This window comes from Boleophthalmus pectinirostris, unplaced genomic scaffold, assembly GCF_026225935.1.
Source record: "Boleophthalmus pectinirostris isolate CB_2022bp ecotype Guang Dong unplaced genomic scaffold, ASM2622593v1 HiC_scaffold_6, whole genome shotgun sequence".
NCBI classification, from domain to species: Eukaryota; Metazoa; Chordata; class Actinopteri; order Gobiiformes; family Gobiidae; genus Boleophthalmus; species Boleophthalmus pectinirostris.
The window spans coordinates 31,736,995-31,756,275 of record NW_026571447.1 but is presented as its reverse complement, the minus strand read 5'-3'; the positions used below and the strand labels follow the sequence as shown (position 1 = coordinate 31,756,275).

Below are 19,281 nucleotides of genomic sequence, written 5' to 3'. Positions count from 1 at the left end.
CAACGTGTCGAAAAGATGTTGTTAAGTTACATCCCTCTCAGGCGGAATGGTACGGTCCACTTTTGTAAACAGCCCGCATGCATGGCACATTCCAGCAGTGCAGTCTATGGTTCACTCCCACACTACTATAGACGAGCATTTTTAATTTTAATTTGTCCTAAGGCTTGGGTGACACGCCAGCAAAGTTATATCCCAGTTTATGTTTGATTAGAATCCAGGGAAAGTTACTATAATCACGAAAATAGTCAGCTTCTCCTGAAATGTCACTCTTCTTTGCAGTGGGTTAAATCAGCCTGTCACTCAAAAGTAGCACTGAGGATGACCAATAGTAAGTGTGTTATTAGTTTGTTTTCATACCTATGGGAATGTAATGAAAGGAGAGTATGAAAACAAACTCTTGGTCTGAAAAATGAACCTAATAACATAAATTATGAGAAGACCAAATTAACCTCATTGGAAGTGTGGGTGGGAAAAAAAGTTGATTGTGAAGAAATAACATATTGTCACACCATTAGATTTGTAACACCATATTACCCAGCCAATACTACAATAATAATCTGGACTAAGTAGTAGAATTTGAATGACTACAGTGAATAGACGGGTCATGATTGCAGTATGATTTATTTTATCTTGAACTAATGATGCGTGATCTTGTCCATTAATAGGGTTATGTAAACTTGGATAGTATGCAAGTATTATAGCAACAACACATTTGAATAGTTACATTATTCATACAAGCTTAACAGTACACTAGAATTACATGAAACATGAAGAGGCTACTCGCATCTCATGAAGGCCTGCAAATGAGTCTTTGCATGGATCAAAGTCCAAACAAGTCAAATCATTATAAAAAAAAGTCATTTTGTAGAATACTCCAATGTTGATGTTTGTCCCTTTGGAGGTGGATAGTCTTCAACAGCACAGCAAAGACAATAACAGTCTGACCAACTATGTGAAAGTAGTAAAACTTACCTTCACATGTTAACACTGCAAGAAAGTCATTCTACCAGGGTTAAAATGACTTGAATTCAAAATATTAAACTTATTTTAAAAGACTAGTTTTAGTTATTTGGTATATTTTCACCACCTATAAAACATAAAGCTTGTCCCTCTCCATGGAGACAAGCAAGTGATTCCAGCATTTTTTTAAACAATAAAAACAACTATAATTTAATAAATGAAGTATAAATAGGTTTATACCATGATGTGAAAAATTCCACGCAAAGTGATACCATTTTTATTAGTCGAGCAGATGACAAACCTTCCACCATAAAACTTAGATCACCTTTAATAATAAACTAATATTCAAAATTCAAGCCATTTTAACAAGTTTTTCTGTTTTTGCAATGCATCACCATCATAAACAGAAAAGCCATAACACTAGAGCTGCTGGAGGTGAATATGTTTGGAAGAGCAGCAAGAATAAAAAGAACAATGTCTCGTTTCTTTCAATAAAAACCATCAGTGTGATGGATTGAAACATCATCATTGCAGCCTTTACATGCACTTGCTACTCTGATCAGCCAGGCTAAAGGACAACAATTTGAATGCAAAAAGATGACAAAACTGAGAAATAAAACTACTATAGTTTACATTTATGACAATGTATTTTTTCATATTGTCCTCTGCCTTTAGTCGTTACCCGGTACAGTCTTTGCTTCAATAGTTCTTGTGAATGATTATATTGCTTTTATTTGTCCACATTTAAAGGGGCTGTACCTGGTTTTGTCAAGTTTTGAAATAGTGACAGAAGAAGAAAGTCAAATTTAACATTCCAAATGATTTTTTACATTTCCTAACCCATTCTAAACATTAGGATTCTTCGCGAGGATGAGTTATTAAGTACCTTTCACAACATTCAGAGGGAAATTCGTGCTATGCATTTGACCCATCCTTCAATGCTTAATCAATATGAATGTTGCCTTGTGTGCTGGTTTTGGTGCCAATGATGCTTTTTAAAAATCAGATGCAGACCAGTTTAGTCATTAATAGCTGCTTTTATGATATAATGTATTGGTGCAAGTCCCAGACAAAACCTAGACAAAAGCATTAGGTACAGCCCCTTTTAAGTCTTGTATTTTCTTTCTATTTCTTTTAGTAGTGAAATAACATTTGCATTCATCTCTACGAGTTCAGGTGCTCCACTTGGATCGTGGACGCCGACACAGTGAGGCACAGGTCTTTATGTGGCGGGATTTCAGACACATTCACGGGTTTGTACTGAATGTCACTGGCGGCCACGGTCTTGTACTGGTGGATATCAAAAGCGCAGGGCACGCCTTCCGTTTGCTGATAGTTACTCGGCGCTTGTCCTCCTTGCTGAGCTGTCCCGCTGGCTCCCGAAGTCACAGCTGCCCCGGGGCGATTTGGCGAAGCATCCGCTGGCTTACCCTCTTCTCGGCCGCCCTGGTTCTGCTGGTTTGCTTGTCCGGCTGCTGCAGATGCTAACTGGTCTGCGCTGTGTTTCTCCATGTGTCTCACCAAATAGGTCTCCTGGGATGAGGGGAGGATAGGTAGAGGGGAGACAGTGGACATGTGACTACACGGTGCATTGTAGTAGCTCCCGGCTGAGTGATGCCAGTGAGGCGACTGATAGTGTTTCATGTAGCAATTGTCTTCATAAACCGATATTTGTCTTACTGATGTGTAGGAGCGGTTGCAGAGACCACAGGAGTAGATGCGGGCGTGTTTTACGGTGTGCGTTGCCATGTGGACCTCCAGGCTCGCCGCGTCTATGTAGCCCTTGTTGCAGTTGGCGCACTTGTAGGGCTTGTCTTTGTTGTGTTGGCGTCGATGTGACTGGAATAAAATGGTTATTGGAGAGAAAATGCTAAGAGGAATTCAAAATTTCAAACATATTTAACAAAAGTACTGAAAAAGGTTACATGCATGTTTTCAAATTTTTGGTGGAGGATTCGTTCAAACCTGTAAATTCGAGAGCTGTGTGAAGGATTTCTCACAGCCTGGGTGGTTGCATTTGTACGGCCGGTCTCCTGTGTGGATCCTGTAGAGGGAAAAGTAATTAATATAGACAAAAACTATAACTACATTTCTGGATATTAAATTTTTTATAACTGGAAACAGGTATAAGGTAAGGCCCTGCACCCGTGGGATCCAGCGCAAAACAGTGCGGCGCAGGACACATTTTTAAAGCTCACTGCAGGCTTGGGTGGGAGCGGGACTGTGGGCGGATGGGATGATAAACTGCAGTCTCACAAACTAAATATGAGTGTAAAGTAAAATATACAAATGCTGAATGTTTGTCTATCATACATCATTTGTGCTGGATATTTTATTTGGCTTTAATAAAAACATTTTAAGCAGCCTAAACTTGCGGAGGTGGTCTAATCTCGCGCACATTTTAGACAATTCCTTTCTGCTTCTTCGTGTTTGATAGAGCTTAAGAAAGCCAACGTCCCCATCTTGCAAGATTTGCGGGCGGGAGCGGGACAAAGTATCACAGATGCAAAAAGGAGCAAGAATGAAAATTACAAGGGAGGGAGTGGGACTGTCCCGTGCAGACCTCTACGACCTCTAGTATGAGGGATTCAAGCTCCTAATGAAACAATGGATTTGACCTTATTGATTACAAAACATTGTTCAAATTCTACTCAATTTTAAGACAAGATTGTATATCTTTTTTGTTTTAATTGGTAAACAATTACACTTCTTTATGGCATTAAAAAATATGTTCTCGCTGAAAGACCTTTTGACCAAATTTTTAACTAGTCTAGGCAAAGAAAGGCAAGTTTATCTGTATAGCACAATTTGTACACAAAGTATTTCAAAGTGCTTTACAGAGTCTAGTATTGTATGTTTTTTTTTTTTTTTTTAAATCTTTGTGTTTAGTATGTATAATACACATATTTCAGGGTTCCTACTGTTTCCATGACTTTTTCATGACCTAAGGTTAATTTTTCATAACTTTATAGCACCCTACATGTGTAGAATTGATCATACTTTTAGTCATTTTATTTATATAGCACATTTAAAAACAACCATAACAAGCTGCACCAAAGTGCTTTACAGCATGAAACACAACATAGTGAAACACTAAGAAATATAAAATACAGAAAAATAGAAAATATTACATTATTTAGGACTGAATATGAAATGTTAACCCTTTCCACTCCCTTATGGTTTGGTATTATAGTTTTTTAACATTCCAAATACTGTCAGTGCATTTATTGTTGTCTCTTTTAAACAAAAGGCGCATATGTTTGGAAATAATCATAACAGCCTAATGATAACTTAACAGAACGCTGTAGTTGCCTGAAAGAGATAATAAAATTCCATGACTTTTCCAGGCCTAGAAAGTGACATTTTCAAATTCCATGACTTTTCCAGAATTTCCATGACTGTGGGAACCCTGTATTTTCCTTTTACTATGAACAAAAATCCCTGTAAATATCCCTCCTATGACTCTCTGTGTGATATTAAATGACGACAGAATGCCAAATGCCCGGAGGAGTAACTGAACCCGAGCGTTTCGTTTACCTGTTGTGTTGCTGGAGGTGGCTGAGCTGTCTGAAGGACTTTTCACAGACGGTGCAGGCGTACGGCTTCACTCCGGTGTGAATGCGGAAGTGCTGGGCCAAGTAGCTCGAGTTGGCGAACGACTTTGTGCAATGAGGACATTTATGGGGCTTCGACTCCGTGTGGTTCCTGCAAATGGAGAGAAAGTGAAATGTAACGTGACGCCATCAAGCAAAGACAAGCACGGCACAAATAAAAATGTGGTTTGCTTAATAAGGAAATAATAACAGGACAGATGGCTTGAATTCAAAAATATTTTTTCTAGTTTTGAATTGCTCTGGATGATAAAAAAGGTAAACTATGTAACTATGTTGTTGTAGGGTCGGCCACCTGCTTGCCTTCACGGATGACTCATGTTATTTCTTGCCTGGAATGTTCCACAGTATGGCATTAAACTTATCCCCTGTCCATGGAGACAGACAGGGGAAGCTACCAGGCCAAGTTACAGATCAGGTCTCTGGAGAGGTGGCCATGCTCGTGTTTTTCAGGGTGTCATGAGTAACAGAACACCGGCTGAAATTAAAGAAATGCATGATGGACAAGTTTAATGCCACACTGTCAAAAATTCCAGGACAAAGCAATGGCATCTCCATGGAAACAAGCAGCTACACCTCACTAGAAAAGGTACACAGTGCAGCTTTAAATTCACTGTATTACTTAAACATTTCTACCTTAATTTCAATTGTTTCGACTGATTTAAACTAAGAATTTCGCTGAATAAATCTACTTTCGCTTTTCAAAACAAGAAAAATATTATGAATTCAATGTTTGCCCTTTTGCAGAGCGTAATCTGAACAGAAAATAAAACATAACACTATGCAAATACAGCAGGAAGGAAGTGACAGTAACTCACAGTAGTGCACATCATTTTTCACTGAACAGACATTAAAATGATGCATAATATTGACATCACAATGGGAGAAATTAAGGGCACGATGATTATAATAATTAATGGAAATTTTCTGGACGCGGCGACACGTGTAAATTTGACAGAACAATGCAGAAAGCAAGGATGGGTCACATAAAGTACACAGCACACGTTATAAACATGATTGCAACCATTACCTAGTACCTGCCATGCAATAATATTTAAATTTAGCACTAAATTGCTCCAAAAGAGGTAATTTGAAGCAGGAAGACAGCATGCGAGCCAACACAAAAATGGGCAATCTCGTTCCCAGAGGCAGAAAATGAGGGGCTGTTTAGCTGGGGACTTGGCAAATGAAGGTGACAGAGAAATAGAGGTGGGAGATATGCAGTCTACAAAATATTCTTGAATTTCTTGTCACTAAAATGGAATCTACAGATTTTTCAGTGTAGTAGGTTTTTCAATCTTTACATTTCTTTGTTTGCTCTTTACAACTTAATGCTGAATCACTCTTCCTTTGCTTTATATATTTAGTTTTGTTGTTTAGTTTATGTACTATTTTATCTACACTATTGTACACTAGCATTAGAATTGTGTACTTCTAAATTACTGCAAATATTTAAAAACTTTCTCAAATCTAAAGCACAGTGCTACTAATGTCAAATTCATTACAAAGGCCAAGAGAAAACTCCTATTTTGGCCATATTTTTACTCTACAAAACCATTTAGGTTTGATCACAATTCATATAAACTCTACTTTTCCATTTACTCGAAGAGGTAAAAGTAAATTAAAAGTAATCTGCCTCTTCTGTTCACACTTCACTGTGATTGGTTAAATCCAGCTGTCACTCACTCAGAGAAATCAGACAGCTGCATTAAACAGAAATAGTGGATCACAATATGGTGATAAAACCAAAATTGCAGATTTTCAAAGGGAACAGATCACAATTCAGTTTTTATCACCACATTGCCCAGTCCTAATCCAGACAGAAATGTACGATTACGTAATAAATCACCTAATTATCGGAATGGAGCTCAACAGTCCCCGCTCTAGTTCCAGAAGTGCATTTTTCATTCATTTTTCCGAGAGAAAAAAATCAAAAATCAAGAGTTTAAAGGCAGGACAGAGGCTAAACAGCTACGTGGTGACTAGGATCCATACTTACTTTTACTTTACTTATGAAAAACAAGATTCTGTGAAATGTTTTAATAATTTAACAGTTCCCAAAGTTTCAGAAATAGATTTATAGAGGAGGGGGAGGTCACTGTTGAGCTCCATTAACCCTAAAAATACTTTGAGAAACAAGATTAGTCAATATCGCCCACCCCTAGAAGAAAGATGGGGGGAGATGGGGAAGTGAACAGGGTTAAGGGGGATCTGCAGTACCGTGTGTGCTGCTGTAAGTGACTGAGCTGTCTGAATGATTTCTGGCAGTAGGAGCACGTATACGGCTTTGCTCCGCTGTGGATGCGGATGTGCTGGGCCAGGTAGCTGGAGTTGGCGAATGACTTGGCGCAGTGCGGACACTTGTGGGGTTTGGCCTCTGTGTGCGACTTGGAGTGGATCTGCATGTCAGACTTACTGAAGAAGGTCGCCGCACACATCCGGCACCTACAGGCGGAGAGACACAGAGATGGAGGACGGAGAGCCAGAGGAAAGACCAGGGACCAGACCAACAAGACGAGAAGAGCAGCCAATAGGGGTGGGCGATATAATGAGTCTACAAGATTTTGATGCTAAAAGTTGCTTTACAGTTTAAGATGCACTTATTATGTAACTTTTCTGGCAAAGGGTCCGCGATCTGTTTGTCTCCATGGATATGTTGTCATGTCTGGAATGTAGGTGGTCTTCGGGACACTGTTTTAGAGATTAAGATGTTTCGGCTCCCATCCAGAAGCCATTTTCAGTTTAATCGCGAAAACAGTGTCCAGATGACCTTCACTGAACTACTCTTGGACAAATGAAGAATTGTCTGGAAGAATTTGCCTGGAATGTTTTACAGTATGGCATTAAATTTATCTTCAAATGAAACAGAAAATCCACACCTAAGTTCTCGCAGTGTTGGGGAGTAACAGATTACATGTACCGGAGTTACGTAGTCAGAGTACAAATTATGAGTAACTGTATTCAGTTACAGTTACTGTTTCAGTTTCAGTGGTAATTTTCATTACAGTAATGGATTTTTTGATTACTTTACTTTGTTGAAATAAATGGATTACACGGCGGGATTTTCCTGTTTTCACATTTTGGGCTATATCCCCTATCCCCCTTTTTTCTTTTTTTTTGGTAATTCCACTCATTGCCGGAAAGTAAACCAGGTCTAAACTAGATCTAAACCTAAACCAGGACTAAACTAGATCTAAACCAGGTAACTAAAAGCTACTAAACCAGGACCAGCTAAACTACTGAGCTAAACCAGGAGCTAAACTAGAGCTAAGTCTAAACTAAAAGACTAAACTAACTAAACTAGAGCTAAACCAGGACTAAACCAGGACTAAATCAGGTCTAAACTAGATCTAAACTAGAGCTAAACCAGGACTAAACTAGAGCTAAACCAGGACTAAACAGGTTAGAGTCTAAACTAGATCTAAACTAGAGCTAAACCAGGACTAAACTAGAGCTAAACCAGGTCTAAACCAGGACTAAACTAGAGCTAAACCAGTGCTAAATCAGGTCTAAACTAGATCTAAACAGGACTAAAACCAGGTCTAAACTAGATCTAAACCAGGACTAAAAACAGGATCTAAACTAGACTAAAAACAGGCTAAACAGGTCTAAACCTAAAAAAACAGGATTTAACAGGACTAAACCATCCTCCTCTTCTATCAATAATATTTTTAATACAGTTGAGTAAAGTCTGGGCTTTTCAATTTCTTTTATCAGACAAAACATCTTATGTTACGATATCCTAGTCTTTGTTACTCTACAGAAAACCAAGTAATCCAAAGTATTCAGATTACGTTACTCACTTTAAGTAACTTAATGGATTCCGTTACAAACTACATTTTGGGGTGTGTAATCTGTAATCTGTAGGGGAATACATTTTTAAAGTAATCTTCCCAACACTGAGTTCTCGTAGAGGTGCCGATGCAAGGATGCATAGCACACTCAGATGTCCAAAACTTTTAATTTTTAGATAATGTTTCGGCAAAAAAGCCTTCATCAGATCTTTTTTTCTTTCTGTTTTTCGTGTTGTAGAGTGGGCTGAGTTCACTGGGTGACCTCAATCTGGGCTGGCAACTATTTTGGAAACTGTGATCCAAAGCAAGAAAAAAAAAAATCTCCTGAAGGCTTTTTGCCGAAACGTTTAAAAATGGTTAAAGTTTTGGACATCAGCCATCTGAGACAAGAAAGTGACGCCAAAAGGCCAAATTACAGCTCAGATCTGTAGAAAGGCAACACTTCTCACAGTAAGAATTGCTGTTTTTTTCAGTATTTTTGTAATAATAATCAATAAAAATACATTTCAGTGAATAAATACAAGATAGCTATGTTTAATATCATAATGCGAAACATTCCAGGCAAAGCAACATCTCCATGGAGACGAGCAGGGGGCAGATCCTTCACCAGAAATATTACGTAGTGCAGCTTAAACGAATAAGGTCAAACTTCTTCCCACACCCGTTGAGCATGCAAACAATTTAAGGTCTACATATTTTTAGCTTTTGTTTGTGCACATAATATGAACTTACACAATAAACTAAGCTAAAATGCATTACTATCCATTTATATATATTTATACTTGGGTACTACTACTACTACTACTACTACTACTACTACTTCCACATTTGCTCTGGGGTAGACTGACAGAATCTTTGGCTGCCAATCTGTTCCAACAGCTTCTCATTTCATTTCATTTCATTTCTTTTCATTTCTCACCACTCATGCTCACACCACATTCATAGTAGACACACGTAGGATTCTTGTCCATATCTATCTAATTAAATAAAATTATGCAAGACGGTGGGATTAATCTTAAAGACTATCAGTGTGATACCAACTTAAAAAGCAGCAAAAGAGAAGCAGATGAAAAATGTATTGAAAAACATGACATTAAAAATACATTTGTGCCCACGTTTAAATCAAAACATGAACAACAATAATGCTGGAATAGTTCAAAACCATGTCTAAATGTTAATATCGCCCACCCTTTAATAAAGGGCCACACGGAGAAGCAATGGCCCATAAAGAAACAGCCAGACTCAAATTAAGAAAATGACAATTACATAACAGATACACAGAAGGAAAGATGCAGAGTTGAAACCAGTGCAGCATTAAAGGGTTTGAAAAAGCAAGACAGCACTAATTGGCAGTAGGTCTGTCACGATAACACATTTTGAAGCATGTTATGTTGCTACAGCTATAAGATATTACAATAAATGGTAATACTGTAACTACTTTAAACTACTTTATGCCACTACACTATTAAAATAATAATAATAACACAAGATAATCCCACTAAACCCTTTTTAAAAAGACAGTATGTTTAAAAGGCACGGGCTGCAACAGATAAACAACAGAATCAAGCTGTAATTAGCCATAAAAGTCACTTACCATATTTTCCGCGCTAAAGGGCGCACTTAAAAGTCTTTAATTTCATCAAAAAATGACTGCGTGCCTTATAATCCAGAGCGCCTTATATTTGAATTTATTCGTGTGTCTTAGTACGACTTTAGTAAAGTACAAACTACAAAGCTGCACCACTTGCAGCATTACAGCTCCTGTAGTCAGGAGCATCATGGAGTAATACATACTGTGATTCCTGTTAATATCAAAATGCACCTGTCAAGAGACACGTTTACAACGCCCACTTTAAACTCAAGGCTGTTATAAAATTTAAGTGCGAGCTGTGTGGGAGCAGTGGATGAGAGAAGGTGAACACACATTCACCAAGACAGGGAGACAGCGCCGAGCGACTTACGCCACGATCTGCCAACGGATCGTGGACGCCTGGGCTAAGGATCAGTATCAACTGTGGTCCGAGCTTTCACCAAGACCAGAATCATCACTGAACTGCCAGGGAACAGTAACCACACTGACTCGGATCATGACGAGAGGGATGTGGTGTGCTGGACGCTATAATCGTCCAACTATTTGAACCATTATGAGTTATTGTGAATACGCCAACAATTTAGTGTCTCAGACAGTATTTTTTTACACGTCACAATTGAACAAAGTTGAGAGTTATTGTGAACGTTTTAAATAAAGTCTGACTGACTTATCTAACTGTTGTGTTTCGTTTATTGCGTCTTATAGTCCGCTGTGGTTTATATGTGAAAAAAGTTTGAAAACAGACCATTCAATGCCAGCGCGCCTTATAATTCAGAGCGTCCTATAGTGCGGAAAATACGGTAATCAACCTTTTACAGCTAAAATATTACTGTATTACAACAACAATACCCCAAAAATCTCCCCACTTTTGCAAAGAAAATGTAGACACAAAATACACTGTTCTATCTTTCATATATTAAACGATAAGTCTATATAGTAATTATTGTGACAGGCCTAATTGGCAGACAGTAAGATAAACTATCATAAAATAATACCACAATGGGTAGAAAGAGAACAAGCAGTCAAATTTGTGCAGAAATTCTTGTGTATTCTTGTCAACAAATACACAAACAGAATGGGTCTTCAGTCAGCCGCAGCCAGGAATAATCTGCTACAACATGCTGTGAAGTGCATGTGCGAGACAACTGTGGATATCAAGCATGAAAGCAGCAGCAGCCTTTAATGTTGATATGACCACAAAACAGCAGACAGCTAAAGCAAGGGGGAATAAATGCGCTGAATGATGTATTTTATATTCTTTACCTGTATGTTTTTGTGCTGTCTTTTGGTCCTCGGATGTCCTCTTCATGGGATAAATCATACGGATCTGCCTCCACTGGTGTCACCTAAAATATAATCGTTATTAGTAGGGATGTAACGATATCCAAATCTCTCGGTATCAATATTAACACGATATGCATCTCACGGTACGATATTTATTGCGATATTTTGAAGAGGCTTACATAATTGTTGCTTTTAAAATGCCTTGACAAGATTTTGGTGTGAATTATTACCATCAGAAACCCAAGAATTCAAGTAAAAAACATATTTCTTCATGTTTTCTGCACTGAAATGAATCATGGGATATGTAGTTCCATATGTTTATAAGCTGTTCCTACTATAAAACCATGCATTTAAGCAAAGACACTTGTGATTTGATTAGGGCTGGGCAAAAATTTTTAAAAAATTTATCGCATTAATCGCATGAGTTCGAGTGTGATTAATCGCGATTAATCTCACGTGGTCAGAAAAAAGTGAAAAAAGTGTAAAGAAAAGATGTCAAACTTAGAGAAACGGTCGCGGTGGACTTTTTCAAAATAAAAGCCAATGAAAAACAGACATTTACAATTAAAAAAAATAAAAAAATAAATAATAAAAAATGCTTTAAAGGCATTAAAATAATTGTCTGTGATAATGACTTAATTAGTTAACGCAAATTTAACGCGTTAACGTGCCCGGCCCTAGATTTGATATATTGTGACAGCCCACGAGAAACTTTTGACAATACAATATTACGATATTTCAGTTATTGTTACATCCCTAGTTATTAAATATGTTTTGTTTGCAATTATAATTGAATAAGTTGAGTTGAATTGGCAATATATTACATTTTTTTGGTTTTTACAAATACTTTTTTTGAGTTTCTTAGTCATACTTCCAGACGGTGGGTCAGCCTCAGTTTTTCCCTATTAATTAACATTTAACTTTGCCATTAAATATTCAAAATGTCCATCTGACCATTTCTATTAATGACTAAACTGAGTGTTGAGTGAATGAATAATGAACTGTAAAGCACTTTGAGTATCTTGAAAGGTGCCATTATTAATTAAACCCAAGAACTCACTGTATTACAACAAAAATCTACACTTAAACATTCAATTTAGCTGTCTCCTGGTGCTGTGACGCGATCTGAAACCTGTATAACCTGAAAACAAATTAAGATACACTGCTGTTGCTCTACTGTCTACTACTACTACTGTCTTTATTAACATTTGTGTAACATTACCTGTCCATCTGGTGTGAGCTGAGCCAGAATGATCGTTTCACCTCCGGGTCCAATCCTGGTAGTCTTCTTTTTTCTTCCTCTCTTTGAAGGCGACGGCATGACTTTTTTATCTGGAAAAATAAAAGAATAAATGTACTGATAAAGTTTGCCAAATGGAATAAGATCGCTGCACAGAATAATTGGTCAGAATAGTAAGAATATGATAAAACTCTGATATAAAATATTGATATTAAAATAAAAGAGGTTAAAGAACATTGTTTCATAATTACTGATCAATCAAGGTTTTAATAATATTACATTTCTATCGTCTAATAATGCAGTGAACTTGTATAGCATTGTTACAACCCGGGTGGACACAGGAGGCGAAAGGGCCACAAAAGCAAAAGTTGTTTTTATTTTAAGTTAATTTTACTTCACTTTAAAAATACCAAAACCCGTCCTGTGCTCAAAAACAAAGCAACAACTGTAAGGTGGACCTGGTGAGCCAGACAAACAGAACAAAAGGATGTGGCACTGGGCCAATCCCCGCACAGGGCTGTAAAAGCCAGTGCCGACATCACCAACCTAAAGGAGAAAAAACATCCCCAAGCGCGTCACTGATACACAGCCTATTTATACCAGATCCTGCAATGTCACAAAGTACACAGATATAAATATACACGAAATAGGACGTGCAAAGGGGCAGCAGTATGTAAGAAATATAAAGATTTATCTTAAAAACCTAAAACATGCACAATACTCTAATCAACCAAATACCCAAACCAATTAGATTAGTCCAGACCGACATCTTTGCTCAACATGAGATGGGTTCACTTCTGACAGTTTATCCCGACTTAAAAAGTATATTACAGGGTGTCCCCGGGTTTACCTACCCCAAATTTAAGACTTTTTAAAGACCTTTTTAAGACCACTTGAATGAAAGACCAGCATCACACCCATTATGTGAGCGAAAAACAGCAGATCCAATTCTAATAATGACCAACCAACTACTACAGTATATCTAGAATCTAAGAATCACTGTGGATTAAACCTACACTTCCCCATGATTCATCCAACGTCTTCCTCCGCTCTACTGATCGTTTACTCATTGCCGCCGGCGCCTGAAACCAAAGTATTGTTTGCGCATACTCCAAATTAGACGTTCATTCACGTTACATGATTTCACGTTGTTTTGTTTTTTTCCCTTCCTCCATTTAACATCGCACTGCAGCCCGGATGAGTTTACACAGAAATAGGATAATGAAATTTAAGACCTTTGTGAAAAAAATAAGACTTGGATGACATAACTTAAGAGTTTTTAAGGCCTTAATTTAGGAACATGACATTTAAGACCTTTTTAAGACTTTTAAGACCCCGCGGCTGCCCGGATAAAGTCAGAGGACCACACAATTCGCACACAATTTTCCTTTTAAAATGCCTTGACAAGACTTTGATTCTGTCCTAATCCAAAGAATTAAGATATAAAAGTGCTTATAAAAGTTATTTCTTCATGTACTAGAAGTCGGGACTGAAACGGAGCAAAGGATCATGGTATCTACAGAGATCATTTTCCTCTGTAGATATCACTAGAAACAAACATCTGATTGTAGACCGTTACCTGTGTCGGTCGCATGGAGAGAGGACACCACCATCGTCGCTCCTGGAGGCCCCGAGACAAACGACTGAGGTGAGTTTGGGTGAAACCAGAGTCCCCTGCGGCGTCGTGATGACCAGACCAGCTGCAAACACACAGAGGAACACAAAGAGAAGCACTCAAAGCAACGCACTCAACAAACCTGTGACACCGGAGTAAAAAAGCCTCATGATAAAATAATAAACTTTTACAGCGCATCAAACTGAAACCCCTTTGTGTTGTTGAAGTGCCATCATAAAAAGGCAGAAAGTACTACATCAATCATAATCCTTCGCTCAGTTTCTGCACAGTCATAAGGAAATTGCTGGAAATACAGAGTCAAAGAGTCATCCACCCAACTTGAAAGTAAAGATATTGTTACATATATTAAAGACTTCTAAAGCAGCAGTATGTAACTTTCTGGAGGTGGTACAATACCTGCATGAAAGGGTTAGTTTTAGATTAGTAGTGGAAACCGTCTGACCTCACAGCGTTAGGATTCGTTCGCTCGACGATAGGAGAGTACTTTTTTTTATTTAACCAATCGCTGCTATTTGGTCGTGACATATGTAATGCGCCGCTGTTAAAGAGCTTTTCAAATGCTGTATAGATGATTCTTCGTCTTATTTTATCAAAGGGTATTTCTCAAAGTGTATTTGTCACGGAAAAAACAACTTCTCATGAGCCGTTATCTTCCGCAAGGACAGTCCTCCCTACGCACATCCCTCCCTACGCCTCAGCAACTGACACACACACACACACATAGAAAGAAAAAACCCTGAATTCTGCCTTCTGAGTTTCTTTGTGTTAATATCTCTGTTATTTTCTGACAGCCACTAACAGGGCTAAATGATATATTAAGCTTTTCCCAAAATAGGAAGGAGGAAGAAGGGCAATATCGTCTTTCCCCTTTATAAAATTCACCAAACATTCTCTTTGTTCCGGCTTTAAATCCTCAATCTCAGGAATCGTTGCCAACACAGATTGTATGGCTCTTCACTGATTGGCTGGTGCCTGAACTCGCACTTCCGGGCTTTTTGCGAACCGTCTAGTGCAGGGGTCTCCAACCTTTTCCCTCCTGCGAGCTACTTCTTGTAAAACGAAAATGCCAGAGAGCTGCAAATTTTAGCCGTTGCCAGAAATGTATAAATATAAGGGCCATGGTACAACGAAGATGAGATACAGTTAGACGCTTATACAACATAACCCATTATCCAGTTATCAATGCACAAAATTAGGCATCAAAATTATACATTTACAAAGGAAATAGGCATTTAATCAAGCAAACATGAGTTATTAAGCGCGATATGTGTAATTTAGAAACCCCTTGGCGAGCTACTTGGAAGGGGGTGGAGAGCTCCTGGTAGCTCCCGAGGAACAGGTTGGAGACCCCTGTACCCCTGATTCCTGAACTAGTGGCTGGAGAGAAATGAAACTGAGCGGAGGTACTAAGTGGCGTCAGCCTGGCTAGACAATTACAGCAGGAGCAGTTCAATGGAAAACAAGCAGGAAGAGGTGCTCATCAAGGCCAAAACTTGTGGTGTTACCTGCCTGGGGACAACAGACGGAAATGAGCCTTTTTGCTATTATCTGGCAAATGTAAATGTTCATTAATCCTCTCAGGCTCAAATTAATTTTTTGTATCAGGAAAAATCTGATATTTGGGGAAAATTATAATATGGGGTAGTAATATACAATCCTGACTTTTTTATCCTTCGTAAACAAAAAAAGTATTTTGCACTTCTGGCAGGCCGTTCTTGCACAGTCTGCATCGTCCACGTTTATCAGCACGGATGGGAGAAAAGGCTCCTGAGTAAAAAAAGCTAATAAAATATGGATGTGAAGTAAGTAGGTAATTTAGCTGTTGCAAATCTGCAACGCCTGCCTGGAGAGGGTTAATATGCACTGTCCCTATTAAATAAATATACAATAAAAAAAGACTTTTAGTAAGATTAGTGAGGCTGAATGGTTATGTACTGGGAGATTTACACCTTTTTTGTCCACCTGCCAGGATACATACTAGTTAATCTTAGTAAATAAACCTGTATTGTACCTGCTGTCATGATGCCAGTGGTGGAGACCGGGAGCACAGTGATGTTCTGGGTGCTGTGTGGAGTTTGGTGGTGCGGCACTCGACCCGGCTGGTTTGAACCTTCGAGTTTGGCTCCAGGAGCGGGAATGGTGACCACTGCGGGCTGGTAGTGAGGCCCAGCGGAGGGGGAGAAGGAACTATTCTTATCAACCTGCGAATTTGAACAAGTTTGGTCACTGATTCGCACGGTATTACGTAATTTATTAAGTAACAACGGTTCAATACAGCAAAAAGAGGTGCTACCATTGTAATAGAAGTTACAAAAACACATCTCTTATTAGGGCTGGGTATCATTAAGAAGTTGCCGATACGATACATATCTCAATACACTAAACTTATGATTCGATACGATATATTTCAAATCAATTCAATACGGTTCAATAAAAAATAAAGGTTAAATCATGGCTGTGATACTAAAAGTTACTTTGTTAAACTACTTCTTGTGCAAAGTTAAAATGAAACGCAAACATTTTAATCAGCAAAACACAAAAAAATGTCAAATGTGTTGCGTAAACGAGTTTCCCTTCCTCTAAACAAGCAGCAAAACTGTAGCTGTAACAAAATAATTTAGTAAAATAAACCAACAATATACTCTTGACGATATATCGATACAGCAGCCCATGATATCGACATTAAACAATACGATATATCAATATTTCGATATTTTGCACACCCCTATATCTAATCTTGTTTGGTCAGTTTTAACTTACATTTTAGTTGAGTGCGAGTTGTATAAAAAGTCTGAGTGGCATGATGAATGGACAATTGACCTAATAATAATTATGTTTGATCAATTACGTAATTAGTCAAAATTCTAAAATTTGAGATGAAATAAAAGTATTTATAATCACAAACTGCACCTTCTATAATAATAATTGAAATAATCATATAGTAGTCTAGGCTTTATTCTAGACTAGATAAACCTGATTTAAATTGGTTACATGTCTGAGGAATTTTAATGTGTTGCAGAATGAGCATTAAAAAGATAATTTATAGTTTGGTCATGGTGTCAGTAATTGAAAATAATTGCAAAAGTGTGACGTTACTTCACACGAAAACATTAAAACTTAATATTTCTACAGTTAGAGGCTGAAAACTCTTCCAGCTGACTCCTTACCTGTCCTGGTACTGTGGTCACAGGAGACCAGAAATATGACGAATTGTTAAAATGTGACTCCTCCATGATTCTGCAAAACAAAGGCATAAAATAACGTGATGAATCTATTAGTGTGACACGAAAACATAACAGGAACAGCTCCTGGATGTGAAGCCACCCTAAAAACAGAATCCTACAGTGAAAAGTGAATAAAAAGCTTATTTGAACATATTGTGCCAAGAAAAATATAAGCAGTGAATGAGATGTTATAAAATATGTGATGTGTCCAAATCTAGAGTGCGTCCAAATTGTTCATCCAGTCCTAACAGAATAAGGAATAAAACTTCACAAAACGAGTAATTTCAGTGTTTAAAATTGGACAAGGCGCAAAGGCCGACTCCATTTCGTGTCCTAGCGTTTGGCAAATTAGGCCCGATGTTGAGAAGGCGCACAGCTGATAGTCCCAGCTTGTGGTTCTCTAGTGCTTCAAGTGGAGATAAAGCGACCATAACAAACCATTGAAAAAACAGCTATGATTAAAAAAAAAAAAAAAAAAAGAAAAAAAAAGAGAAAAAAATGTAAGTAGACCGAGCACGCAGACTTCCGGCTATGGAGCAGAACAGAGAGCGGAGAGGCGGCGGCTGCACACTCGCCTCTCCAAATACGCACGGGTTTGGAAACGATTAACCGGGACACAACGCTTCGTATCTGTCATTCAAACTGCCAGGATCAATAATAACACAACTACCACGTGCAAACCCGCAAAAAAGTCCACCGTTTTTTCTCCATCACCTTATTTTTGTATTTTTCCCTCCGGTCAAGCTGCTGCCTCGGTTAGCTCCACTTCCCCCGGATAAAGTCGCCAGACAAAAGGAGCGCCTGTGCATATGTCACTTCCGCTAACAAAATACCGGTCAATTTTAAAATATAAGGAAAGAAAAGGCAAAAATGGGCATGTTTAGTATCCACCAGCCTACATTCTACTACATAGGTGAGTGGAGATGCCATGTGTTTAGTTTAATGAATGATAATTACTGTAAAACTTGGTGACAGCTGCGAATCTGTCTGTGCCGCATTAAAATGTTCACGTCAACATAAGCAACTCGTCATTAGATTTGATTAATTATTTTGTTTTAACATAAAAAACACTCTATATAACTGTGTTTATTTTATACAGTGTTTCTTTTTTTTTATTTTTGCTTTTTTAAAAATTATGGTTATTTGAGCAGTTGGTACAAACATAAAGATGTACATGTTTGGGACCATTTCTGATGCTCAAAAGGAGCAGGTTGAAGTAAAAAAAACAACGTATTGTGTCCTACCCCAGTTGTTACATACATACATGCATAGATACATACATACATACATACATACATACATACATACATACATACATACATACATACATACATATATACATACATAGATACATATATACATACATAGATACATACATACATACATAGATACATACATACATACATAGATACATATATACATACATAGATACATACATATATACATACATACATAAACACATAGATGCACAGATATATTTTCGTTTGTGGTCATGCAAACTAATAATAATGATAAAGAAGGCACAAAAGCTCATCATGATTGCTATGATTGTACAAAATTAACAGTAATGAGAATGAAAACTGTCTATGCTATTGGTATTTGTAGTGTCTTATTATTTACATGTTCATTACAGCAGCCAGTCTACTGTGTGTTGTGTCAAATGTTCACACCAAGAAGAAATCAAGTAGTCATTAGAATGTATGTATTATATTAATTGAATTAACATTAAATAATATATGTCATGGCATTATCCAAAATGTGTACTGCTCTTGGAAGGCTATGTGTAATGCCTGAATGGTTTGTTCATAATTTGTCTATAAGCCACATGTTACACATCAAAATCAAGTAGTTATTAGATCGTATTCATTATATTTTTATAACATTAAAACACTGCATGCAAATGTAACAATTCTATAAATGTAATAATTTAATCTAAAATAT

The 19,281-nt window shown here is 37.7% G+C and overlaps 1 protein-coding gene across 1 annotated transcript; it reads right to left on the bottom strand.

Annotated features, from left to right (window-relative positions):
• Positions 1–602: 602 nt before the first annotated feature.
• On the bottom strand, positions 603–18,120 carry znf384b (zinc finger protein 384 b). The gene is given in 12 exon segments (XM_055163258.1): positions 603–2,493; positions 2,641–2,799; positions 2,926–3,004; positions 4,498–4,665; positions 6,792–7,016; positions 11,220–11,302; positions 12,463–12,572; positions 14,060–14,133; positions 14,135–14,180; positions 16,128–16,317; positions 17,284–17,353; positions 18,055–18,120. Coding segments are annotated over 11 exon segments (1,569 nt in total). The 5' UTR covers positions 17,350–17,353; positions 18,055–18,120; the 3' UTR covers positions 603–2,124.
• Between the last annotated feature and the right edge of the window lie 1,161 nt (positions 18,121–19,281).